The sequence below is a fragment of the Carcharhinus amblyrhynchos genome, chromosome 12 (assembly GCF_965287045.1).
Source record: "Carcharhinus amblyrhynchos chromosome 12, sCarAmb.v2.hapA, whole genome shotgun sequence".
Lineage (NCBI taxonomy): Eukaryota > Metazoa > Chordata > Chondrichthyes > Carcharhiniformes > Carcharhinidae > Carcharhinus > Carcharhinus amblyrhynchos.
Window position 1 is genome coordinate 49,057,399 of NC_137335.1, and position 26,784 is coordinate 49,084,182.

The window sequence follows — 26,784 nt, forward strand, 5'->3', positions numbered from 1 at the left end:
CGAGCGTGACGTCAATTTGGCGGGAGGTTGATTGTGGGGAGAGCGCGGGAGTTCTACTGGGTTCAGTGAGTTTGTTACAAGATGCTGCTGCGTGATGTCCTTAATAGCAGAATTCACAGTAAAACGCGGGGTGAGAGACTACTCTCCTGTTTCTATTTAACATTTATGTTTGACTATCCTGTATTTTTATTTAAAGTGAGAGAATGTCTAAGTTTTTTCTGTAACAATATTTACATTTTATTAATTACAATATACCTGTCTTGGACATAAAAAGTGAGATGAGTTTATATTCTAATATATCTACAGATATATACAGGTCTCAGGTGGTACTGGTTTTAGAAGAAGTTATTCTGGCAATCCGCAGATTTGTATTTCTTTTGTCTCATCATTAAGTCGGTAGGGCTGATCACTAGCAGTGTAAAATAACCAGGATCGAGTTATTTCCGCTCGGTATTTTTGAATGGGTTTAATCAAGGCTGTATAGGAATTATTTTTGAATGAGTGTAACACATTTTTGTTTTTGCTCGGCGTTATATATTTTCTGTTACCATAAAGGGATTTTTTTAAAGGAAATCTAACTGTGATTAAGCCCTGTTCGCTCAGTGCTGATCTGCATTGGTTTCTGCCTAAGTAAGGCGTAGATTTTAAAATTTGCCCCGTCTTCAAATTGCTCCAGTGCACCACCACCCCTTTCTGTAATATCCAGCCCCACAACTCTCAGAAATAGCTGTATTCCTCGAACACCGCCCTTTTTCAACATCCCTGGTTTTAATTGCTGGCCATGCCTTCAGCCCCCTAGTGTCTCAGCCTTCCACCCTATTCCTTAAAGCTTACTTTGACCAAGCTATTGGTTATCTTCCCTTATCTCCATTTCTGCCTAGCTGTTATATTTTGTTTCATAATGCTACAGTGCAATGCCTTTATATCTTTTAACTAAATTAAAGCTGCTATTTAAATATAAGATGTTGAATCTATTGTAAAGGTACTAGAGAAACTTTAGACCAAAGGTAGTTATGCGTTGAATTAATAGAGCTGTTTAGATGGGGACAAACCATTTCTACTAGCAGTAGGTTGGTAGCTGGGATGATTTTTTTTACACAATTATTAAGTTGTAACAATTTGAAGTTGCTACCCAAAAGGCTGATTTGGAACGGTGGTAGGACTGGAGGGTCTCGATGACATTACTGTTACCAGAGAGGTGGTGCTTGACAGACTGGAGGGGCTGATTGTGGACAAGTCCCCAGGACCGGATGGAATGCATCCGAGGGTTCTGAAAGAAATGGCGGAGATGATAGTGGATGCCTTGGTGGTTATTTTCCAGACGTTGCTGGATTCCGGGGAAGTGCCGGAAGATTGGAAAGCGGCTAATGTTACGCCGTTGTTTAAGAAGGGTGGCAGGCAAAAGGCGGGGAATTATAGGCCAGTTAGTTTAACGTCTGTTGTAGGTAAAATGTTAGAATCCGTCATCAAGGAGGAAATAGCGAGGCATCTTGAGGGGAATTGCTTGATAGAGCAGACGCAGCACTGTTTCGTTAAGGGGAAGTCGTGTCTGACAAATTTACTTGAGTTCTATGAGGATGTGTCTAGGGCGGTGGATAGAGGAGAGCCGGTGGATGTGGTCTTTCTTGATTTTCAGAAGGCGTTTGACAAGGTACTTCACAAGAGGTTATTGCAGAAGGTCAGGGAACATGGAGTTGGGGGTAGGGTATTAGCGTGGATAGAGGACTGGTTGTCAAATAGGAGGCAGAGAGTGGGGGTCAATGGGTGCTATTCGGATTGGCGGTTGGTGACTAGTGGAGTGCCCCGGGGTCGGTGCTGGGGCCTCAGCTATTTACCATTTATATAGATGATCTGGAGGAGGGAACCGAGTGTATGGTGTCGAAATTTGCTGACGACACCAAGATTGGTGGAAAGGCTAATTGTGTGGAGGGTGTGGAGAGTCTGCAGAAGGATCTAGATAGGCTGGGCGAATGGGCCAGGAACTGGCGAATGGAATTTAATGTTGGCAAGTGCGAGGTGGTCCACTTTGGTAGGAATAAAGGTAGGAAGGATTATTACTTACGTGGAGAAAAACTGCAGCAGGCGGCGGTGCAGAGGGACCTCGGGGTCCTTGTGCATGAGTCGCAAAAACCCAGCTTGCAGGTGCAGCAGGTGGTCAGGAAGGCGAATGGGATGCTGGCCTTCATAGCGAGGGGGATTGAATATAAAAGTAGGGAGGTCTTGCTGCGGCTGTATAGGGCATTGGTGAGGCCGCAGCTGGAGTACTGTGTGCAGTTTTGGGCGCCGTACTTACGCAAGGATATTTTGGCCTTGGAGGGAGTGCAGAGGAGGTTTACTAGGCTGATGCCGGAGTTGAGGGGGTTGAGCTATGAGGAGAGGCTGAATAAACTAGGCTTGTACTCGTTAGAGTTTAGAAGAATGAGGGGAGATCTCATTGAGACGTATAAGATGATGAATGGGATGGATAGGATAAAGGTGGAGAGACTCTTCCCGCTCAGAAAGGACAGTAGGACTAGGGGGCACAGCCTCAAGATAAAGGGGGTGCGGTTTAGAACGGAGTTGAGGAGGAACTTCTTCACTCAAAGGGTGGTGAATCTCTGGAATTCTCTGCCTGTTGAAGTGGTGGAGGCTACCTCGCTAAATATTTTTAAGAAGAAGGTCGATGGGTTTTTGATAAGAGAGGGGATTAAGGGTTATGGGGAGAGGGCGGGAAAGTGGAACTGAGCCACGACAGATCAGCCATGATCTTATTGAATGGCGGGGCAGGCTTGAAGGGCCAGATGGCCTACTCCTGCTCCTATTTCTTATGTTCTTATGAAACACATTTAGTAGGAAATTTCAAATGGGAATTGGGTATGTACTTGAAAAAGAAAAAACATGCTGCGCAGTGGAACGGTACAGAGAGAGAACTAATTGGATTGCTCTTGCATAGCGATGTGAAGGGCTGAATGGCCTCAATGTACTCTGAGTATGTGTTGGTGTTATTGTGTTAAAAGTATATTTCATGGCTTTTTTATCAATTATATTTTGACATTTTCTATTGGGGACATTTTTTGGATACTTGAGCAGATGTCGAGCACTGGGGCTAAGATGTTGCATCGTATCAGTAAGGATCAGATGGAAAAGGAAGTCAGGCTCCAGTTATTCGTTTATGTATGTTCTCATAATGAGATAAGTGTGATTTGTGTTGCTGTTTGAGTTTTGCCTCTGAGTTGACAATTTCTATCTAGTAGTTGTTAAATAATGCAAAATGTAGCAGGAAGAAAAATTCAACTTGAGATACCATATGGTACGGGAAGTCCACCATCCAACTGTTTGTGATACAGGTTTAAAACTACTCCCCATAGGCAATATACTTCCCCCTGATTCAAACTGGAACCGAGCTATACCAATCAGAAAGATCCCATGTGACCTTTTTCACCAGAAGGTTCACCTGATGGTGCTGCAAGTTACACCTTCAAGAGGAGAGCAACAACACCAGTTGCTTTTCCTGACTTCAATTTAGTGATTCAACATTGCAAAGTATGAACGTTGGATGAGAATGAAATTGAGATCAGCTCCGATACCTTGGAACTGTGTTTGGTTAATTAGCACTTAAAATGGCTCTGAAGGATGATCAGTTGACCTTTGAATGGGGAAAAGGAGGTAGTCAAAGAAAAATTCAACTCCACTAACTTGGTTGAAAATTTCTCTTTAGATTTCCTTTTGAATACTGTTTTGTTAGTGCTTCATTTCTGTACAGATGTGTAATAGCTGATGCATATGAATTAGGAGCAGGAGAGTGCCCTTTGGCCCCTGGAGCCTGTTTTGCCCTTTTGCTGAGATTATTGCTGACCTGACTGTAGCCTGATTTTTGTTTTAAGGATGCAACTGATAGAAAAGGTAAGTTTTATTAACTCATGCAAATGTCTGTTTATTCCTTGTTGCTTCTCCATCAGTTTCAGTATACTTTTGACTTTCCCATCAGAACCTCGCAGTTACTCCTTAGAGACCCTGCTGCAGTATTACCAATGTAATCGACGGGATGAGCACATTTCATATGGTGACCTCGGGATACCAGTCCCTCCTTTTGTCTGCTTATGGTCTACAGGTAAATTGACCTATTCAGAGTTTTCAGTGAAGATGAAACTTCACACACACACTTATTAAATCTCACTAATTTTCTCTCATTGAGAGTAGGCATCAGTTTGGGATCTTGATACAGTCTGCAATTCCAATGGTTGGAAGCTGCAAGTTTAATTGCGACATATCTGAATTTACAGTTACCCAAACCAAACAATGGGTACCTCCGAAATATGATTCCACATAGTGATAGGAATAAAAAGGCAGAATTGATGACAGAACAAACCTTAGCAATTCAACTGTGTGTTTCCTTTAATTATGTTGAGGAACAACAATGTGAACCAATTGGAAATTCAAAATGTGGTGAGTAGTTTGAGTTTTAACTGTCTGACGTTTCAATCTATCAATTTATGAATCAAAGGTGTTATTTATATAAATTGCATACTTGGATTGAGACATGTTTTTGATGGCATTAGAGTTGGCATCTGCCCATCCAACTAGAAGAGTCTCCAAATATTTATGCAGAGAATCATGCTAAATACCAAACTGAGATTCCTTCAGTCTTCACTAGTGTAACTAGTATTGCTCTCTATGTAAAAAGGACCATGTGCAAATTAAATATTGCTGATATGCTGGTTGATGTTTACCATGATTGCTTTACAGCACATCAGTTGCATCAGGTCCTTGGGGTAGCAAATGAAGAAGGTGTAGTCAGGCTGTATGGTGCAGAACAACACAACAAGGAGGACCCAACTTTGCGAGGTGTGTCAAGGTTTTGTTTGTTTGCTTTCCTAGGTAACTTTTGAAAGGGATGTTTATAAATTTTGCTCATGTAATGCAACTACACTTTTTATGAAAAAAATTACTGCTGTATAAATACAATTCATTCATCAGCAAAGTGATGGAAAATGTTGTTGACGATACTGTCAAATGGCACTTACTCAGTAACAACCTGCTCACTGATGCTCAGTTTGGGTTCTGATGACCTCACTTTGGCTTTGGTCCAAAAATTGACAAAAGAGCTGAACTGGTGAGGTGAGAGTGACTGACTTTGACATCAAGGCATTATTTGATTGAGTGTGACATCAAGGAGCCTTAGCAAACTTCAAGTCAATGAGAATAAGGGTCAATCCTAGCACAAAGGAAGCTGGTTGTGCTCAGTCATGTCAGTCACAAGATATCTCTAGGAGTTGTTCCAGGATGGTGTCCGAGATCCAACCATCTTCACTGCTTCATCAATGACTGAACCTCCATCATAAGGTGGACATGATGTGGCGATGCCAGCATTGGACTGAGGTAAGCACAGTAAGAGTTTTCACAATACCAGTTAAAGTCTAACAGGTTTATTTGGTAACAAACACCACTAGGTTCTGGAGCGCTGCTCCTTTGTCAGGTGACCTGATCCTTTCACCTTCAGTGCTCCTTCACCTGATGAAGGAGCAGTGCTCCGAAAGCTACTAAATAAACCTGTTGGACTTTAACCTGGTGTTGTGAGACTTGTTACTGTGCTCCTCCATCATAAGGTCAGGAGTGGGGATGTTTGTTGATTGCACAATGTTCACTATTCACGACGATTCATCTACTGAAGCAGTCCATGTCCATCTGTAGCAATACCTGGACAACATTTGGCTTTGTCATTCATCTCAGTCCTAGTACGTTGCTGCAGATTTTCCTCAGGGTTGTCTCCTCGTTCCCTGAGTATGGAGGTAACTGTGATGGTACTTCTGAATATGATCACATTCAGATCATTCTGGCATATCCAGACTCCAGCTCAATTGCTATTGCAGCTTTAATATTTTTCTTGACTTTAGTTAAGCCTGAAGGAATTTAAAATGTAAAAAAAAAGGATCCAGCCTTAAATGGAAAATGTTAATTGCAGGAATCTTCTGGTGAGAGTAATATGAACCCTTTTAAGAACAAAACTTAGAATGAGAAAAGACCTTTCGGCTGCCCGTGCCCTGTTGCTTTTTCAAATCATGTATGATTTCATCAGCTGTGGATTATCTTGATGGGTTTTCATTCTCAAATACACATAATCCATGTGTTCAGCTGTAAAGCAATAAAACTCAATAAACAGGGCTTACCTACTTCACGGCTTTACAAAATGTGATGGGAAAATGTGGACAACCTGCCGGTGAAACCAACAAATCAAAAGCCAAATGTATCTTCATTCATGGTCATCACAGGCAAGAAAAGTTCATTTACATAGTTGCCTCCTATGGCCTTTTTATTGTGTTTCCAGTTTAAAGGAGTCAGAGTCCATCAAATTAAAGTTTATTTCTTAGTGTCACAAGCAGACTTGCATTAACACTGCAGTGAAGTTACTGTGAAAATCCCCTAGTCACCGCACTCCGGCACCTGCTTGGGTATACTGAGGGAGAATTTAACATGGCCAATGCACCTAACCAGCACGTCTTTTGGACTGAGGGAGGAAACCAGAGCACCCAGAGGAAACCCACGCAAACACAGGGAGAATGCCTGTGCAGAGCCTGCACACACAAATGATCCAAGCAGGGAATCACACCCTGGCATTGAGGCAGCAGTGCTAATTATCGTGCCATACAATTATCCACACTTTGGAGCATTGACTCAGTATTGACGTAATGGCGTGGAGAAGTTTTCCGTCCGAAAGCAGGGAGTTGTTAGCCTGAGCTGTGAAGTTAAATATAACCATGCTCAGTAATAGCACATGGCCCTCTAGCCCTGGGCAAAAATGTAGGGGCTTCTTAAGCTTTAAGAAGACAACCATCATTCGAGCAGCAAAGAAAAGCCGAGCAGCGTGCCTTAATGACTATTGTCTGGTGGCTCTGACAATCATCATTATGAAGTGCTTCAAAAGATTAGTCATGGCACAATGGAGTTAAAGTAGAAACGATCAGGAGCTTCAAGTTTTTAGGTGTCCAGATCACCAACGACATGTCCTGGTCCCCCCATGCCGACACTATAGTTAAGAAAGCCCGCCAACACCTCTACTTTCGCAGAAGACTAAGGAAATTTGGCACGGCAGCTATGACACTCTCCAACTTTTACAGATGCACCATAGAAGGCATTCCTTCTGGTTGTATCTCAGGTTGGGATGGCTCCTCTTCTGCCCAAGACCTCAAGAAACTACAAAAGGTTGTGAATGTAGCCCAGTCCATCACACAAACCAGCCTCCTATCCATTAACTCTGTCTACACTTCCTGCTGTCTCGGCAAAGCAGCCAGCATAATTAAGGACCCCATGCACCCGACATTCTCTTTTCCATCATCTTCTGTCAAGAAAAAGATACAAAATTCTGAGGACATAACATATCCCAAACGACTCAAAACAGCTTCTTCCCTGCTGCCATCAGGCTTTTGAATGGACCTACTTTCCATTTAAGCTGATCTTTCTGTCCACCTAGTTATGAATGTAACACTACATTCTGCACTCTCTCATTTCCTTCTCTATGAACAGGATGCTTTACATAGCACGCAAGAAACAATACTTTTCACTGTGTACTAATAATGTGACAAAAATAAATCAAACTGAATATTTTTTTAAAAAGTATCATATGGAGGTTTTGATCATTCAATCTTTAATGTAAAGATGAAGGAACTGAGCTCGATTCTAATTTCATGTAACACGTCTTTGATGACATGGTCATCTGTTTAGTATGATATCAGTATGCTTAAACGGTGTGATTTCAGCTTTTTATTAAAACTGGTGAAATATTAAATGCCTTCACCAGAAGTAGTGAATAGTGGGAATCTCCTACCCAGCAACACTGTTGTTGAGCATTCTAACATCGCACCGAATTATATCCCCTATCATAGTACGAGTGATAGGACTGTCTACATTCCATCATAATAACATGGAAACTCAAAATGCTGTAGACTTCATCTAATTTTGGAAGGGCAAAATTGTTCATGCCTTTTACAGCTTAAATTAACAGTGTATTTACCAGTTAATCTTTGTACTGAGACCTCAATGACTATTTTCTGTTTTTCACCTGGTTTCTACTTTCTAAATTAGATGTTTTATATTTTCAGCATGGCTGGCTCACAACAATGCAGTGTTTGATTTTGCTTGGGTTCCTGGAGAGCCAAAATTAGTAAGTATGTTTTCCTTGTACATTGCTCAAACAGAGAAAAGGCTGTGATGATGCTGTTGTTGAACATTTGCATTGTGTGTGTGTTCTGAAGGTTACAGCTTCAGGAGATCAGACAGCAAAACTCTGGGATGTGAATGTGAGTGAACCACTTGGCACGTTTAAAGGACATCAGTGCAGCCTGAAGTCTGTGGCATTTGGAAAGCAGGAGAAAGGTACTGTTTTGAATTGTTTTGATTAGTAGAGCTTTACTTGTAAAGGAAAAGTTCGTTTTCATGGTGGCACAATGGTTAATATTTCCACCTCAGTGCCTGGGCCTGGATTCAACTCCCAGCGTGTCTGTGTGGGTTTCCTCCGGGTCCTCTGGTTTCCTCCCACAGTTCAAAGGTGTGTGGATTAGCCATGCTAAATTGTCCCTCGGCGTCAGGGGGATTAGCAAAGTAAATAAATGGGGTTCTGGGGATAAAGCTTTGGTGGTACTGTTGTCAGTGCAGGCTCGATGGGCAGAATGGTCTCCTGCACTGTAAGGTTTCTATAATTTCATCCTCTTCATTTTTTTTCAAAGCTGTATTTTGCACTGGTGGAAGAGATGGCAACATAATAGTCTGGGACACCCGTTGCAGTAAGAAAGGTAGGTGCTGCCTAAAGCTAGTTACATGAACCCATTTTGTTAAAGTGTCAATAGTGTTCAATTAATTGTTTCAGGGACCTCGCAGCTTATTTTGAGAATCAGGAAGATTTGCTGTTACAAACTTTATCTTTTGTCATCTCTCTTAATCTTGAGTCCCTGACATGTACATGTCACAGACATCCTTGTCCACACTCCTGCAGTTGAAAATATATAATAAGCCCCTGAGTGGTACACAAGAAATTCCCAGCAAGAATTGCCATTCCCCCATCCTCCCCACCAAAATTGCAATTGAGACCATTCCCTGATATGTTGAAACTAAGATTGAAATTTGAGAACATGTGCACTGGTTACTCATTGCAGCTGCTGATACACCAGGAGAGCCTACAGGGGCACTTTGCAATAAGACAGGAGATGTGGGAATAAAAATAGGTCGTCTTGAAAGTAGAACTGTGGGATTAAATAGAGCACAATTACTGTTGACTAGATTTCCATTTCTCCTGGCTTTCCAATTATGACTGTATCTTTGAGAATAATCGTTTTAACTAAGTATACAAATGAATTTCTGGTTGGGGTAACCATTACCTCTTGGACTCTGTTGCTGGCTGTAAAGGTTTTATCAAACTTTAGTTCAAATAGTCTGAATCCTGTCTGTAATGACTGACAGCTCGCCTTAACGAGCCAGGTATGGTTGCTGGTAGCAAAAGTAGAAGCCAGTTCCTCATGCATTGTAAGGGTGTTTTATTTTTTAGTTGAAAATCAAAAAGGGAAGAGCAGAAGAAGCATTAGTCCGCAGCTGGCTTTGCTATTGACAGCTTAGATGTGCTTGAGAATGACTGAGATCATTTTGTTCTCTTTGAACTAATCTTTATCTCATAAAACTCACATCAAAACTAGAATTTTTCATTCATAAACTAGGACAATTAGTATGTTGTATTGCAATAATGTCTTGACCAAAAAGAGCACTATTCAACATTGTTTAAGAAAAACACAAAATGTAATGAAATCACTCAATTGTACATCAAAGAATTGCAATTTGCTCCATGTGGCCTCTGCATAGCTTAAAGTACTGAGCAGCACTGGTGGATTAAAGTTTTTCAGGTTCATGTGACTTTGTTTCTGCTCCAACTATTTTGTTGAATCCATTCTTCTGGTGGTGAGGAAATGAGCTTACCACAGTAAGGAAACAGTTGAAGTCATGCACAAAAAGGAAGAGGTAAATTAGATAGTTCTTTCAGACAGTCACCACTGGCACGTATAGCTGAAAGGCCTATTTTTATGAGGTGGATTCAAAGGTCTAAATACCTCACTTTTGTGCCAGTAGACTGGGTGCAGATGTTAATGGGATACATTCTTCTGCCCCCTTTCTGTTTTATTTGTGCATGTGTAACAAAATGAGACACTTTTAACAGCTTTTTGTAATAAGTTTTTGTTTCCCGACTTGGATGTGTTATGAGATTTGTCAGTGGTGCGAGAGTAACTTGATAAATTGTTGGGATATCAGTGATCCCAACATTTCTGCAACTTTTGATGTTTGGACTGAAAATATTAACTACTTGCATCGTCAGATTATTAAATTATTTCTTTCATAGGAGGAAGTGGCAGAAAACAAAATTGTGCCAAGTGTGATTGTGTTGAAATCTTTTAGTAAGAGTTTGTGTGCATTGGTCTGTCCATAACAGAAAGCCATATATGCTTTCATTGCTTACAGCAGTATTTGTATTCAAAGAATCATTCTTAGAAGTTGTTTTATAGCAATTTGGAACTTTTGGTTTCTACTCTTTTAGTTTGAAGAGCAGGTGCTGATCTCAGTGGTGCATGGGCTACAAAAGTCCTGTTTAAAGCAGGAAACTGACCATACGCTTATGCCATATTTCTTTAATATATAATAGCAAAGTACTACAGAGGCTGACTGAAATAAAATGAGTGCTGATGAAAGGTCACAACCTGAAATGTTCATTCTGTTTCTCTCTCCATAGATGTTGCCAGATGTGCTTAGCATTTTCTGTTTCTTATTATTGTAATAATATAAATTTATTTATATCAGTTCTAATTTTTTTAAGTGTGATTTAGCACTCCCTTCAGAGCAATACCTAAAAAGGTTACCAGTGACCCATTAACAAATGTGTTATATTTAAGATCAGTTTAAATGAGTACTGTTTTTAAAATTGTAAAAAGGATGAGGCCCTAATAAGAGAGTTTTCAATTTCCCCTCCCTATGTAATTCTGCTCTGCATCAGCTTGGACCTGAGCCATACGGAACACAAAGCTGAGATCCCTAGCCTCAGTAAATGATTACAATACTGCCTTACTTTGGTTGTGATGATCTCCTCTCCGCCCCCTGCCCAGTCCAGGTCCAAGAGGTGGCTAACTCTTGCTGCCTATATTAAAGCACAAAAAGCAACCTTTTGGGCAAATTGGTTCCACTGGATTTACAGGGGATTGAAGACTGTGTGTCAAATTTAAAGTTATTCATTGACTTCTTGCTTTTGGTTAGATGGATTTTACAGACAAGTGAAGCAAATTACTGGTGCTCACAACACGCAAGCCAAGCAAACTCCTCCAAAACAGAAGAAACGACGACAGGCAGCTAGGGGACTTGCTCCTTCTGTGGTAAGGTTGCTTTTCTCTGTAGTGGTGCTCCAGTCACTGCTGCTTCAGTATTTGGACTTCTAGTCTTCTGGTTATAATAGTCAGGATTGCTCCATGTGCTGAGTTGAGTCTCTTGTTTTCCACAGGATTTTCTGCAGAGTGTAACGGTGGTGATTTTTCAAGATGAGAAAACTTTGATCTCTGCAGGAGCAGTGGATGGGTAAGGGGAACGGGAACATGAACTGTGTTGCCATATAGATTGGGACTTGAAATTGGATAAGTTGCTATCACTGAACCAAGGCTGATATTTCTTTAGACTCTTTATGCAATGTCTGTCACATCTTTAAAAATGGGTTCTATTTATCTTCCAGTGTCATCAAAGTATGGGATTTGAGGAAGAACTACACCCTTCATCACCAAGATCCTGTGCCAGTCCAGTCCTACCTTTATCCAGGAACCAGTGCACGGAAGCTAGGTATATATATTTTTGCTGATGGTGCAGCTGTAGGAGAGGGTGAGGATTCATTGATGTATGGTTAGGAATCTGCTATTGAATGTAGGAATATTCCAGCATCATTCCCCCGAAGGAGCAGATGAAATGGTGCATGACTTACTGACAAATAGCAGTAGCAGGAAGCAAGTCGTGCAGAGGTGAAATATTGAAGTAATTAATGTCATGAAACATTGAAGATTTAAAACTGTTACATTCTGGCCTGAATATTTAGAAAAAAATAGAGGATCCGTTTGACACTTTGAGGCCTAACTGGCCCTGTTTTGAACTACATTCTTGTGTGGGTGTGAGCATTAATTGATTCAGTTGTAAGTACAGTTAGTTTCTGGCAGTGTATAAAATTGATTTTTAAGCAATGCTGTGAAATAATTAGGGAATTTTAATCTCACTTTGTAGGATATTCCAGCCTTGTCTTGGATTCAAAAGGCTCCAATCTTTTTGCAAGCTGCACTGATGATAACATTTACATGTTTAATATGACTGGCCTGAAAACTGTACCAGGTGAGTAAGAAATGGCCTCTCCATTACACTTGTTTTATTTATTCACAGACCATAATGTTAATTGTTCAACTATCCTTTTTGTTCTGCTTTTAAAAATGAGAACTAGATTTTTTTATATAAAATCTCTTTCTGCGTCCTTTTATGTTTCCAACTTCTGTATGCTTAAAGTAATTGTGTAAAGCATTTTAAAACATTTTGATATGAAAGATGCTGTGTAGATACTATCACTAAAATTCTGATGAATAATTTATCTGAGTAAAACAAGTTGTATTTAACCTACAGTGTAGGTAAAAGTTAAAAACAATATAAATTTGGGGTCTAGGTCCAAACTGACTGCGGAATAAAGTGTGAACTGAGATGAATTGAGACTTTCCATCAGGCCTCCCTTTAGGTGGTGGCACAATGGTAGTGTCACTGAATTAGTAATCCAGAGACCCAGGACCAGGGACATGGGTTCAAATCCCACAGTGGGAGTTGGTGGAATTAATATTCAATTGTTAAATCTAAAATGAAAAGCTAGTTTCAGTAATAGTGACTGTGAAACCATTGTCAGCAGCTGTAAAACCCCATCTGGTTGACGAATTCCCTCCTTAGCTGTCTGACTTAACCTATGTGTGACTCCAGGCAATGTCATTGACTCTTCATCCTCTTGCTGCAATCAGTAAGGATAAGCAACTACACCTCCTCCATGATTGTCCTCAACGCTGGTGCCCCACAAAGCTGTGTCTTCAGCCCCTTACTCTGCTCATTATACACCTGTGACTGTGTGGCCAAATTCCACTCCAACTTGATTTTCAAGTTTGCTGATGACACAACAATGCTGAGAGGGAGTACAGAAACAGAGAATCTAGTGAACTGGTGTGATGACAATAATCTCTCCCTCAATATCAACAAAATGAAGGAGATCGTCATTGACTTCAGGAAGCACAGTCACCTATCAGCATCATTGGGGATGAAATAGAAATGGTTGAGAGCTTCAAGTTTTTAGGTGTCCAGTTCACCAAAAAACTGGTCCCTCCATGTGGATGCAATAGTTAAAGCTTACCAACACCTCTACTTTCTCAGGAAACTAAGAAAATTTGGCATGTCCGCTACAACTCTCACCAACTTCTACAGATGCACCATAGAAAGCATTATTTCTGGTTGTATCACAGCTTGGTATGGCTCCTGCTCTGTCCAAGACCATAAGAAATTACAAAGAATCATGAACGAAGCCTGTCACTCAAATCAGTCTCCCACACATTGACGCTGTCTACACTTCCTGCTGCCTCGGCGAAGCAGCCAGCATAATTAAGGACCCCACACACCCAGGACGTACTCTCTTCCACCTTCTTCCATCGGGAAAAAGATTCAAAAGTCTGAGGTCGCATACCAACTGACTCAAGAACAATTTCTTTCCTGCTGCCATTAGATTCTTGAATGGACCCACCTTGGATTAAGTTGATCTTCCTCTACATCCCAGTTATGACTGTACCACTACATTCTGTACTCTTTCCTTTCCTATAAACAGTATGCTTTGTATAGCACATAAGAGACAATACTTTTCACTGTATACTAATACATGTGACAATGATCAATAAAATCGAAGCGGTGCAGCAAGCCACTCTTGTATCAAACTGCTATGAAGGAATGTGTGTGGATGTACCAACCAGGATCAACCAAGGGACCAGCAATGACAACGGCATACCCAGCCCTGTTGACCATGCAGAGGGTGCTGTCCCACCAGTCAGGTAACTGCCTGACATAGTCAAACTCATTATGGACAATGAGTAGATCCTAGATAGCAGCATTCCAAGCTATGCCCTGGCTCACCATGGTGGTGGTGGCGCAGTGGCATGCAGTTCAGAGGGCATTGTCTTGGGAATTCTCAACATTGACTCTGGACTCCCCAAAATCTCATGGCATCAAGTCAAACATGGGCAAGGAAATCTCCTACAAATGACCTACTCCTGTCATTTGAGCTGAAGATGAGTGCGCCTTGCTGAACAACACTTGGAAGAAGTACAGAAGGAGTGGCACAGAATATCCTCTAGGTGGGTGACTTCAATATCCATCTCCAAGAGTGGCTTCATAGCACCACTACTAAATGACCTGGCTGAATCTGAGTCTGCAGTAGGTGGTGAAGGAAATACCTACTTGACCTCATCTTCACCTGTTACAGGTGCATCTGTCTTGATGGTATTGGTGGGAATGACCACTCAGTCCCTGTCTTCACTATGAAGATGGCCTCCATTATGTTATGTGGTGCGACTACTCTGCTAAATGGAATCGGTTCAAAACAGATCTAGCAACTCCAAACTGGACATCCATGAGGTGCAGTGGGTCATCAGCACAATTGTACAACCTGTAATATCATGGCCTGGCATGTTCCCCCACTCAACCATTACTACCAAGTCAGTTGATCAACCCTGGATCATTGAAGAAAGAGGGTATACAAGGAGCAACACCAGGCGTGCTTACAATGAAGTATGAACCCGGTGAAGCTACAACAGAGGAGTATTTACGAGCCGAACAGCGAAAAGAGTATGCAATGGACAGAACAGCAATTTCACAAGCAAAGGATCGAATCTAAGCTCTGTAGTCCTGCCTCATCCAGCCAAGAATGGTGGTGGCCAATTAAACAAATTGTAGAAAGAGATTGCATAAGTGTCTTCATCCTGCATGCAGGGAGATCCAGCATATCAGTTCAAAAGACAAGATTGAAGTATTTGCAACCATCATTTAATTGAGTGAATGATCCATCTCTGTCTCCAAGATCACAGATGCCAGTCTTCTGCGAATTCAATTCTGTCCACGTGACATCAAGAAATGGCTGGAGATGCTGAAAACTGGAAAGGGTATGGACCAACAGATCAGTACTAAAAGCTTGTGCTTTCAAACTAGCCACACCCTCAGTCAATCTATTCCAATACAGCTACAACAACAGCATTGACCTGGCAATGTGGAAAATTGTTTTTTCTTGATCATCAGAAAAGGGATAGAAGGGGTCATCTCTCAGTTCTATCAAGCAGCACTTGCTCATAATCTGCTCAATGGTGCTCAGCTTGGGTTCCGACAGGGCCACACTCTTCTCCTCATGTTGCAGCCTTGGTCCAAATATAGACAACGAGGTGAGCATGTTTGCCTTCGACATAAAGGGACCACTTGATTGAGTGTGGCACTGAGGAACTGTAGCAAAACTGGAATCAGAGAATAAGAGGAAAATCTCTGCTGGTTGCAGTCATACCTAGCACAAAAGAAAGATTGTTGAGATTATTAGAAGTTAGTCATGGACATCTTTTGTAGGAGCTGCTCCAGTGTGGTGTCCTAGACCCAATCATCTTCAGCTACTTCATGAATGACCTGCCCTCCATCATAAGGTCAGAGGTGGGGATGTTTGCCGATGATGTTGACCATTCACAATTCCTCAGATAGCAAAGGTATCCATATGCAGCAAGACCTGGACAACATTCAGGCTTGGGCTAATAAGTGACACATGATGTTCATGTCACTTAAGTGCCAAGGGATGACCATCTCCAAACAGAGAATCTAATTGTCTCCCCTTGATATTCATTGGCATCATCATCGCTGAACCCTGTCAAAATCTGAATGTTATGACTGACTAGAAACTGAACTGGGCCGGCAATTATAAATACTGTGGCTACAAGAGCAGGTCAGTGGCTGAGATTTCTGTGGAGAATAACTCAGCTCCTGGCTCGCCAAAACCCGTTTATTATTTGCAAGGCACAAGTCAGAAGTGCCTTGTGGCACAGTCAGCACTGCTGTCTCACAGCTTCAGGGACCGGGGTTCGATTCCAGCCTCTGGCCTATGTGGAGTTTGCACATTCTCCCTGTGTCTGCGTGGGTTTTCTCCAAAACCAAAAATCCAAAGATCCAGTCCAAAAATCGCAGATTACATTGATTGGCCATGATAAATTACCCGTTTGGTGTCGGAGGGATTAGCAGGGTAAATATGAGGGATAAATGCAGGGCTGGGGCCTGGGTGGGATTGTTGTCAGCGCAGGCTCAGTGGGCTGAATGGCTGCCTCCTGCACTGAGGGCGTTCTGAGAAGTGTGATGGGAGGATCTCCCACTTCCCTCAATGAGTGTAGTTCCAATAACACTGAAGTTGGACACCATCTAAGATAAAGCAGGCCACTTGATTGGCACCCTATCCACCACCGTAAAAACTCACTCCCTCCGCCACCAACAGTGGTAGCAGTGTGTACTATTATATGATGCAACTCACTGAGGGGCAGGCTCGAAGGGCTAGATGGCCTACTCCTGCTCCTATTTCTTATGTTCTTACGTTCAAACCTGTAACCTCTTGAATTTAGAAGGACGGGTGACAGGGACATTACCACCTGCAAATTTTCCTCCAAGCCACTCACCATCCTGATTTGGAATTATAATCACCACTCCTTTACAACTGCTGGGTCAAAATCCTGGTACTTGCTTGGACGGCACAGTGTGTATATCTTCAACACGTGGACTATGTTCAGCTCACCATCACCTTCAGAAGAGCAATTAGGAATGAGAAATAAATGGTGGTCTAGCTAACAAAGCCCACATTCCATGAAAGAATATTTAAAATAGCTATAAATGCACCCAGAATTCCCTTTGGGCACTGATCTTTTGCCCCACAATTCTAATGTTGATGCAAAGTGAAACATCTGAATACCAAGATGGGAGTTGTAATGTGAATACAAAAGAAAAGACATTGCATTCATGTGATCTCTCTATTTGTTCCAAAATGCTTTGCAATCATTAAGGAATTTTTGTTGCCACCTGTAATGTGTGTAAGGAACTGTAGCAGTGAGTTTACCTAGAATACATGCAGCATTGAGGTAAATCACAAAATAATCTGGTTAAGTGAGGATTTTATGTCCACTGCCCTTACAACCATAAAAATCGAGCTTAGTGAGCAAAACACCTTTCCAAAGTAATAACTGGGTTGGTAGATCTTGAGGCAAAGTTTACCAGATATGTTTTTTCTCTAAACTTGCCTTTCTTTAAGTACTCCCACGTCTAAGACTAGTTGCCTGAGGGAATGAGTTTGAAATTTATTCTGAAGATATTAAAGTTTTTAGGGTTCTTCCCAGAGTGAGGGCCTTCTATTTTGCAAGCTGCATTCTCTATGAAAAGCTTAATTTGCTGTGACTGCATTGCATGAGATTAAAACATAGTTGTGTGAGGAAAATATGGGCACAGCTCAATGAACTCACCTGTATGTAGTTTTCTCAAATGTCTGATATGGACTCTGACATTTTGCTTTAGTCTTGATGGAACTTGTTCTGTTTATCAAGTTCAGGATCACAGTCAAGACAACAATTGGAGATTTTTTACCACTGGGGAAGAATGCAAATTCGAGAATATAAATGCATAATAACATTATTATTCTTGAGCTGCTTGACCAATTCTGTATGGTTTTAAAATTTCCAATAATGTAAGACTTAAAATCTGTTGCCAAGTTTATCCCAAGAAGTCGAAGTATTAACTCTTGGATTTTTTTTTTGTCTTTTAATGATTGCTTATGTTTTATACAGTGGCAACCTTCAATGGTCACCAGAACTCCACCTTCTACATTAAGGCCAGTCTTAGTCTGGATGATCAATTCCTCCTCAGTGGATCCAATGACCATAATGCCTATATCTGGAAGGTGAGTGACTGCTGTGCGGTTAGAAGTGGAAACGGTGCAGCGAGACACAATGCTTATTAATACGACACATTTTAATCTACATCAGAGTAGATTAATCTACAAAAGAGGTCTTTCCCCTCTTTTCTCAATTGTGGTGCTGTTATGCTGAAAGCAAATTAATTGTATTGAGTTACACGGCAAGCAATTGCTTGCTTGTAGTAAAGTAAGTCCAGTTGGGGTCCCTAAATTGGATGGATTATTACCATGTCAGATATGATTGACTTACTGGGCGGGAAATAAACGTAAATCCCTCAGGGATGGGCAGTACTGTGAGCCACTACCTGTGTGGGCTGCACAGCTTTGTTGCTTGATGATTTTGCTAGAAGTGAGACTACCCAGATCTGCATAAACCTTGGATAGATTGCATTTAGTTAAAGGTCTAAATTTAAATGTTTCATTTCTGTGTTTAAGCATTAATATTAACCTAGGTTTTGCTTTAACTTGCTCCAGTGTCTCATTAAATATATTTTGTGCCCAGCTCACACTCACTGTAAACCTATTTTTTTCCTGATAGATTTTTCATGTTTGAGTTCACTGTAACAGCCAATCTATTAACTGTCACATCTGCGTCAATGCTGAAATAGAGGGTGACTCATCACAGGAAATTGAAAGTCTCCAGAACTGTTGTAGGAGATTAGGAATCTTCCTGTGACTATTTCTTTGAAAGGCAAGAGAGAGAATTTATAGTGGGGGAGCTCGAGTACCAGATCTTTTAAATCGACACCGATTTCATTTTCAACAATCTTCCCTCAGCTGTCGAAGTGTACAATTAATTTCAGTCTTCGACAATGAGGCTCCATGTTGAATCACAGCTACGGTTCTGTGTTGCGCAGGAGTCTATTTAATCAGCACCTTCAGGGCTCTTCTGATAGTTCATTGTGAAGTGAGAAACTGAACCAGGAGACACCTATATAATCACTTCTCTCTAAGGTATTAGCAGGATACTAATTGGGGCAGCAGTAGTGCTTTAGCTGACCTCAATATTTGGTTTTACGATGTAGAGAAACAAACTAGGAATTTCTGCCGGAACGTTATTCCAGGTAGATTAAATGAAAACTGGGTTTAGCCTGGTTGTGATGCCTTCACAATTGAATAGGTTAACTTCACTATTGTGCGTTAGTGTAGATTTCATAGAGCTGTTGATTGCACTACACCACAGCATGAATTATCACCTTCAGAAAGGGAAGAGCAGATAATTGCAAATGATGAACTCGCAACTACTTCCAGTGAGTTGTGCTGTTCCAGTGTCGATTGGGGCAGTGGAAACTTTTTCTCCACAGAAGTTCAGCGTCAAACTCTCATGGTCTCCTGTGCAGATGGATGATTTCCAGACTCCTTTTTCACCATCTTTGAAAGTGGGTGAACTTGATCGAGACAGGCAGACAAATGAGACTAACCCTGTGAATATGGGATGTTTGAAATGAGAATTGACACATTCTGTCATCTTATCACTCACAATTTAGGCTACACTAATGTGTCAGGAACTGTACCATATGATCTCAAAGTACTCTGGAGTCTTCTTGGCAGTGTTCCAGTCTAGACTGCAGCATTTTGATCACAGACTGAATGCTCATAGAACTTCACAATAATAATGAGGCGGAATTGAAGCACTCATTAGAAGTTATCCCACTTGTGACTTTATCTCACCGGAGTACAATGTGGGAATTATTATTACATTAATGAGACCTAATCAAGCTAAACACAACGCTATTGTGCAACAGATGATGTTTGGCTTGTTGGATTATTTTGCTTTAATGCTAATCAGTTTAATCCTCATTCTTGTTATTTCAGACCTCTGATCCCCGTCATCCTCCAGCAGTACTCCATGGGCACACTCAAGAGGTGACCTGTGTGTCCTGGTGCCCTTCAGACTTCTCAAAGGTCAGTGTGCGCATGCTTGTGATTTGACCCAGGTAATATTAAAGGGGGAGTCACTGTCACTTTGGCTATAGTATAAATACTGTTTGTTCCAGATTATCAGGCAAAGTGTGTCATCAACAATTGGTTAATCCGCTGTGCTTGAAACATTTGAGGCATCTGCCTTGAGCCAATTCAATAACCTGATTATTTGCTTTGAAAATTGAACTTTTTTTGAAGTATATAACAAATTATTTTTTAATATAACTTTGCATTGGTCTTGTTGGTTGCTTGATTTTGCAACTGTAAATTGGTCAACTCACGTTTGAGCCAGTAGGGGGTGGTATCTAAGCTAAGTGATTCTACAAAATTTCTCTAAAGATATATGAATAGCTAATTCTTACCACACCAAAATAAGAATTTTGATGTGTACAATTGGACTGAGCTCCTCAGAATATTCGAGTTACAGCCTGAGTAGCAAGGCTTGTCGGTGCATTTCTAATCTGTAATCAGGGTGGCACGATGACATAGTGGTTAGCACTGCTGCCTCACAGCATCAGGAACCCGCGTTCAATTCTAGCCTTGGGTGTTTGTGTGAAGTTTGCACATTCTCCCCCGTATCTGCGTGGGTTTCCTCTCAGTCCAAAGATGTGCGGGTGAGGTGGATTGGCAATGGTAAATTGCCCCTTAAGTGTCAGGGGGACTAGCTAGGATAAATGCATAACGTTATGGGGATAGAGCCTGGGTGGGATTGTGGTCGGTGCAGGCTTGATGGGCTGAATGCCCTCTGTGGTCTTTAAGGAAACATAATTATTTTGGGTGATGATTCTATAATTTTGCTTTATCAGCAGTGTTTAGTTTTTGTTTTAAAAAAAGCCCCAAAGACCAGAAATGATGTCCATTCTAAAAAGTTAAAATAACTTTCAGCTACATATACAAGAGCCCATCCTGTAAATCTATACATCACAAAGGCACAACTATTTGTCATTTTGGAGTCCTAATTCTGTTTGTCTCCTTTTTCAGATTGCCACTTGTTCTGATGATAATACTGTCCGAATCTGGCGACTCAATCGAAAAATTGGTGAGGCAAGGTCTGATTTAGTGGGATCTGTGTGTCAGAAGAAGCATCTGGAGAAAGGTAATGTGGTCTTGTATACAGTGGCATGATTTGAACTGTACTTATACATTACCAAGCTAACCCTGTATATGATAGAATGTTGAACTAACTTTCTTCATGAGCAAATTGTGCTAAACAAATGCAATATTTTCAAAACTTTTAAAAATAGAAGCTGTTTGTAACATAGGTCATTCTTAGGCATGTGAAAGTAAAACTAGGTTAAATGTTTTAGCAGTAACATTTTAGAGTACAGTAGCATCGTTACAAATGTAACCTGTCTTTCTCCTTCACATACTGGCTGTACTTTCCCATTTTTACATGTTTTATTGGTAGCCTCCATTTTTCTGCTATTAGCTTTCCTCATTGGCTACTAAGCACCATAATAACGATGAGAATAAGGTTTCAATCCTCCTGTCACTTGAATTTTCAATCTTAATTGCAATATGTTTAGCTAACTATTTGTAATGATGGAGAGGCAAGTGTTTGACATGCTTAGCTGAGCAGAAATGAATCATATGTGAACTTATCTCTCCGCAGTTGACTGCTAGTTGTAACTGGCCATATTGTGCTCAGCAGCGAATAGGAACATAAAACAGAAGTGTTTCAACATTTTGAAGCAAATTGGAGTTTGGCTATGAATTGTTGTGCTGGTGAAGACTAGCTTTTGCGGGCACAAAATTGTGGAAACATGCAGGATGTGCAAACACTTGCAGGTTACATTCCAAATACTTTTCTGATAACATGACAATGTTGTCTGTAGAGTTTATGGATCAGCAACTTTAACTTGGTGTTTCTTTACTTTTGCAATTTTGAATTTTAATCTGTCTTATTATCTTGCTTTTTAACAGATGCTACCATTAAGCCAATACAGAATACTCCTCCTAGAACAGTGATAGAAGATCCAAATCTGCCATCACCACAGCAAACTGTATGTACCCCTAATGTCAGTGGAGGCTTTTCCAGCACATCCACCTCTCTGGCTCAAAGATCCTTGGGCAATAACTGTAGACCATGTCAGCTAATTCAGCCAAGTTCTACTTCGCCAAAGTCTACCTCTGGGAAAATGTCGATCAAGAAATGGATTGTTAAGAGTCCCAGTACTCCTACCTCTCTCTCTCATACACCCAATACTTCAACGAGGAGTGTGTTGGCCCCAGTTGAAGCAAGTCAATCAAAAAATGTCTCGGAAACTGTAAGCAACCAGGTTTTCGAAAGGAAAGCTAAAAGGAGATTGGACACCAGTGGTGCTTCAGTAATGACCAAGAGTAAAAATGAAGACAGCACTGTAACAGAAGTCAATCCCCTTTCTAAAAAATGTAAAGTTGCTATCTGTTACATAAAGGAGCAGAGTAGAAAAAACTCATCTATTGAAGATAAAGGGATGAAAAGGTGTGACTGTAATACCGGGGAACACTTCCCTCTGGAAAACCCTTTGCCTAGTCCAGACCTGGAAGCTTCTCCTCCTTTCTGCAAACTTCAATGCAGACAGCAACCTACAAAGCTGGACAAAGAAAATGGCTCTCCTCAAAATTCAAACTGGCTTGCAGATCTACGGGACAAACAGAAATTTGAAATGGGCATTAAGATAAGGAGATCACCCAACAGTCCAAAACTTGCATGGAGTCCAGCTACAAAGAAAAGGGAAGAAAGGACTGCAACAGGCTTGCCAGTAAGTCATTTACTGAAATGCTGTATTATGGTGGGTCCAGCTGTCAGGATAGTGATTATGAAATAAACATGCCTATGATTTATACAGTTTAAGTTGCGCAGATTCCAATCCACAAATTACACTTTTGGTTTTGGTTGACTTTACAAAGTTGCAATTGCCTTTTTTTTTGTTCAGTTGCCAATTTTAAACACTTGTGCTAATAGCCCTTAATGAGGGGTTTCTCTTTTTGCTTATCGATCATTCACTCTCTCTAATGGTACTGCTTTCCAAATTTCCCAATTTAGGTTTAAACACTCATTTTCTCAATTAGTGCCCCTCTTATATATTAGAAAAAAAGTTACTGCTGAGCCGCTCATTCAGAAAGTTAGTTTGGAATTTTGAAAATTGCATCTCCTCTCTCTGACAAAGTTATTAATGGTAAAGAATTCTGGTAAGTCTTCAGATGCTGACTAATATCTAAATTTATTTGTGTATGAATGTCACTTTTTTTTTAAATTGTCATTGAAATCTAACCCCTGGCAGATATGAAGTAAAACTCTGCAGGTAAAGTACATTGCTTATTGGGATATGGATATTGCTGACAAGATAAGCATTTATTGTCCACTCCTAATTGCTTTTGAGAATGTGATAGTGAGTTACCTTGAACCATTGCTGTCAATGTAAAAGCACCTATTGCTGGGTGTTCCCAGATTTTGATTCAATCTGATGTTTCTATACCACTATTTCTAAGTCAGGATGGTCTACAACTGGGAAGAGACCTTACAGGTGGCGGTACTCCCATGTGTTTTCTGCCTTTGTTCTTCTAGGTGTAGAGGTTGTGGCTTTGGAAGGAGCCTTGATAAATTGCTGCTATGCACCTTGTAGATAGCACTGACAGCTGCCACTATTCTGGTGTGGAGGAAGTGAGTGCATTGGTTGATAGCATGCTAATCAAGTGGGCTGCTTTATTATAAATGGTGTCAAGCTTTGAGTGTTGGAGCTGCTTTCATCCAGGCAACTGGAAAGTATTCCACCACACTTGTGACATGTTTCTTGCAGATGGTGAACAGGTATTGGGGGAGTCAGGAGATGACTGACTCAACCTAAATTTCCCAGCCTCTAACTTGCTCTTGTAGACACAGTATTTATGTAGCTGGTCCAGCTAAGCTTCTGGTGAATGGTAACCCAGGATGTTGTTTGTGGAGATTCGGTGTTACAATTGAATGTCATGGAGAAGTGAATTGATTCTCTTTTTGAGATGGTCATTCTCTTACTTTTGTGTGGTGTGCAAGTCATTTGCCATTTATCAGCCCAAGCCTGAATGTAGTACAAGTCTCACTGCAGCTGGACATGAACTGGTAACCATTAAACATCCTTGCATGCTTTACATCAGTTAAATCAATTTGCTGACCCATGGCAATTTCCATTTAAGCTAAATGATTAAAATGCAAAACAGGTGTTGGCTGGTTTACCTTCCACGTACAAACTATTAATATTTAGAAAACGTATTACTTGAGTAGCAAAGTTTACATCGAAAGCTGTTGTTTTTTTTCTCTACAGACTCCAGCTTCAATGCGCAAGATCTCTTCATATTTTCAGCAAAAGCCATCTGACTGACCAGGTTGTTCTGCTGAGAATGGACAAATTATTGACTTAAATTGATGCTGCATTATGACCTTGCAGCATTCTTGATGGAACACTCGTCTTCTTTGTGCAGTTGTTCATCCGTGTGCCATCTGTGATGTGTGGTTCTTTCAATTAGTTTCAGTTAAACTGGATTAAAAACAACCTCGTCCTTGCTAGGTAACAATTCAAATTCTGGTGCAATTAAATATATATTGGTAATGGAACACAGTACTATAGATACAAGGCTTTATCTTGAGTACTGGTCTACATAGAGAAGGCCAGTGGATTTTTCTGTACGTTTAAAATCTGCCACTTGCACCAAAACCAATTCATCTTTCCATATTGGGAAATGAGCAACTTACAGAAGATAAAGGATAAGTGAAAGCAGAATTCATGCATTTAACTAATCAATGGTTAATTACTGAAATAATCACCTTGTTTACTTCCCTGCAAAAGATGTGATTCCATTTGAATTTTATCTGGTTTTTAAAAAGCAATTTGCAACATGACTTTATTCTCCCTTTAAGAATCTTGTTTTACCTTTCAAAAACACTGAATTGCAACTATGTACATAAACTGGTTGTGTTACTGGTCAGTTTTAACCCTATTGTTCTTGAAACTTTGCTCTGCATATTTCCACATTTGTTGCTTCATGTCCTTAAATGTATTTTTGTTTCAATACAAACACCTAGCTGGAGCTAAATTATTTGTATAGTTTATATAGATTTTACCATCTTTATTTTGAGAATGCATAAGGATTTCTTATTGTTACATAAATGTGTGTGGAGTTTAAAAAGCTGCAAGGAATGGGTTATATTTTGAGCCTCAAGGCGGTGTAATCATGACATGAAATAATGATGCTGAGGAGGTACATTGATGATTTCTTAAGTGAAAATAATGGTTTATTTACATTGAGTAGTTGAACTTCACTGCCATTCTCCAAGCCTATTAACTTGACGAAATGACGGTGTTTTAGCATTGTTTTCATTATGTTACTCTAATTTTTCAGAAATGTTTTATTATGTTCCTACCAATTGCACATAAAGGTTAACTTACTGATGCTGTAAAAAATGTTGCAACTCAAGCTTATCATCGAATTGTCAGCAGTATTTTTACTGGGTAATCCCTGTGGTACAATAGTTAAAGTGTTTCATTTTCCCAAGCAGTTTTATTTTTAAATTGCAAATTAAAGTTGCAACTTGCATTGATCCCCTCAAAGTAATTACAAGGTTTTAATTGATTTCTTCCTCCATGAAGTTTGGTTAAATTTGTACCCTGCAACTTGAAGCAAGGCTCTGCTTCCAACATATGTAGTGCTTTTTCCATTTAATGCTGCAGTACTGAATTAATCAAAGTGCTTCAAGTACATGTTGCTTTGTATTGTCTTCCATTATCATCCTAGCATTTTTAATAGAAAGGGATGTACTTGATCAATTCCTAGCTTGTTTATGATCACAAGCTGAACATGGTGCAAGTCTGCTTACTGCAGTAACCACGATTTATTCATTCTCTGCCAGTATCTTGGGTTGCCTTTAATACAACTAGGCTGTAACATCACTGACTAGAAAGTAAAATTGCCTTTAGTTATTGCTGCTATCAGGAACCAAGCTGCAGCTGCACAACTCTCATAAGAACATAAGAACATAAGAAATAGGAGCAGGAGTAGGCCATCTGGCCCTTCGAGCCTGCCCCGCCATTCAATAAGATCATGGCTGATCTGTCGTGGCTCAGTTCCACTTTCCCGCCCTCTCCCCATAACCCTTAATCCCCTCTCTTATCAAAAACCCATCAACCCGCTTCTTAAAAATATTTAGCGAGGCAGCCTCCACCACTTCAACGGGCAGAGAATTCCAGAGATTCACCACCCTTTGAGTGAAGAAGTTCCTCCTCAACTCCGTTCTGAACTGCCCCCCCTTTATCTTGAGGCTGTGCCCCCTAGTCCTACTGTCTTTTTTGAGCGGGAAGAGTCTTTCCACCTCTATCCTATCCATCCCATTCATCATCTTATACGTCTCAATGAGATCTCCCCTCATTCTTCTAAACTCTAACGAGTACAAGCCTAGTTTATTCAGCCTCTCCTCATAGCTCAACCCCCTCAACTCCGGTATCAGCCTAGTAAACCTCCTCTGCACTCCCTCCAAGGCCAAAATATCCTTGCGCAGGTGCGGCGCCCAAAACTGCACACAGTACTCCAGCTGCGGCCTCACCAATGCCCTATACAGCTGCAGCAAGACCTCCCTACTTTTATATTCAATCCCCCTCGCTATGAAGGCCAGCATCCCATTCGCCTTCCTGACCACCTGCTGCACCTGCAGGCTGGGTTTTTGCGACTCATGCACAAGGACCCCGAGGTCCCTCTGCACCGTCGCCTGCTGCAGTTTTTCGCCACGTAAGTAATAGTCCTTCCTACCATTCTTCCTACCAAAGTGGACCACCTCACACTTGCCAACATTAAATTCCATTTGCCATTTCCTGGCCCATTCGCCCAGCCTA

At 40.8% G+C, this 26,784-nt stretch overlaps 1 protein-coding gene across 1 annotated transcript; it reads left to right on the top strand.

Moving 5' to 3' along the window:
• Positions 1 to 43: 43 nt before the first annotated feature.
• On the top strand, positions 44 to 25,436 carry dtl (denticleless E3 ubiquitin protein ligase adapter). The gene is made up of 15 exons (XM_080199802.1): positions 44 to 130; positions 3,968 to 4,090; positions 4,726 to 4,824; positions 8,076 to 8,137; positions 8,229 to 8,349; positions 8,700 to 8,765; positions 11,260 to 11,375; positions 11,501 to 11,574; positions 11,726 to 11,829; positions 12,262 to 12,366; positions 17,892 to 18,004; positions 19,835 to 19,924; positions 20,924 to 21,038; positions 21,866 to 22,686; positions 24,226 to 25,436. The coding sequence occupies exons 1-15, from the start codon at positions 82 to 84 to the stop codon at positions 24,280 to 24,282; spliced, it is 2,115 nt and encodes a 704-aa protein (XP_080055928.1). The 5' UTR covers positions 44 to 81; the 3' UTR covers positions 24,283 to 25,436.
• The last annotated feature ends 1,348 nt before the right edge of the window (positions 25,437 to 26,784 follow it).

Coding starts and splice junctions, on each gene's coding strand:
- dtl (XM_080199802.1), top strand. CDS start 82: ATGCTGCTGCGTGATGTCCTTAATAGCAGAATTCACAGTAAAACGCGG. Junction 4,091..4,725: donor TGTCTGCTTATGGTCTACAG/GTAAATTGACCT, acceptor ATTGCTTTACAG/CACATCAGTTGCATCAGGTC. Junction 12,367..17,891: donor TGGCCTGAAAACTGTACCAG/GTGAGTAAGAAA, acceptor TGTTTTATACAG/TGGCAACCTTCAATGGTCAC.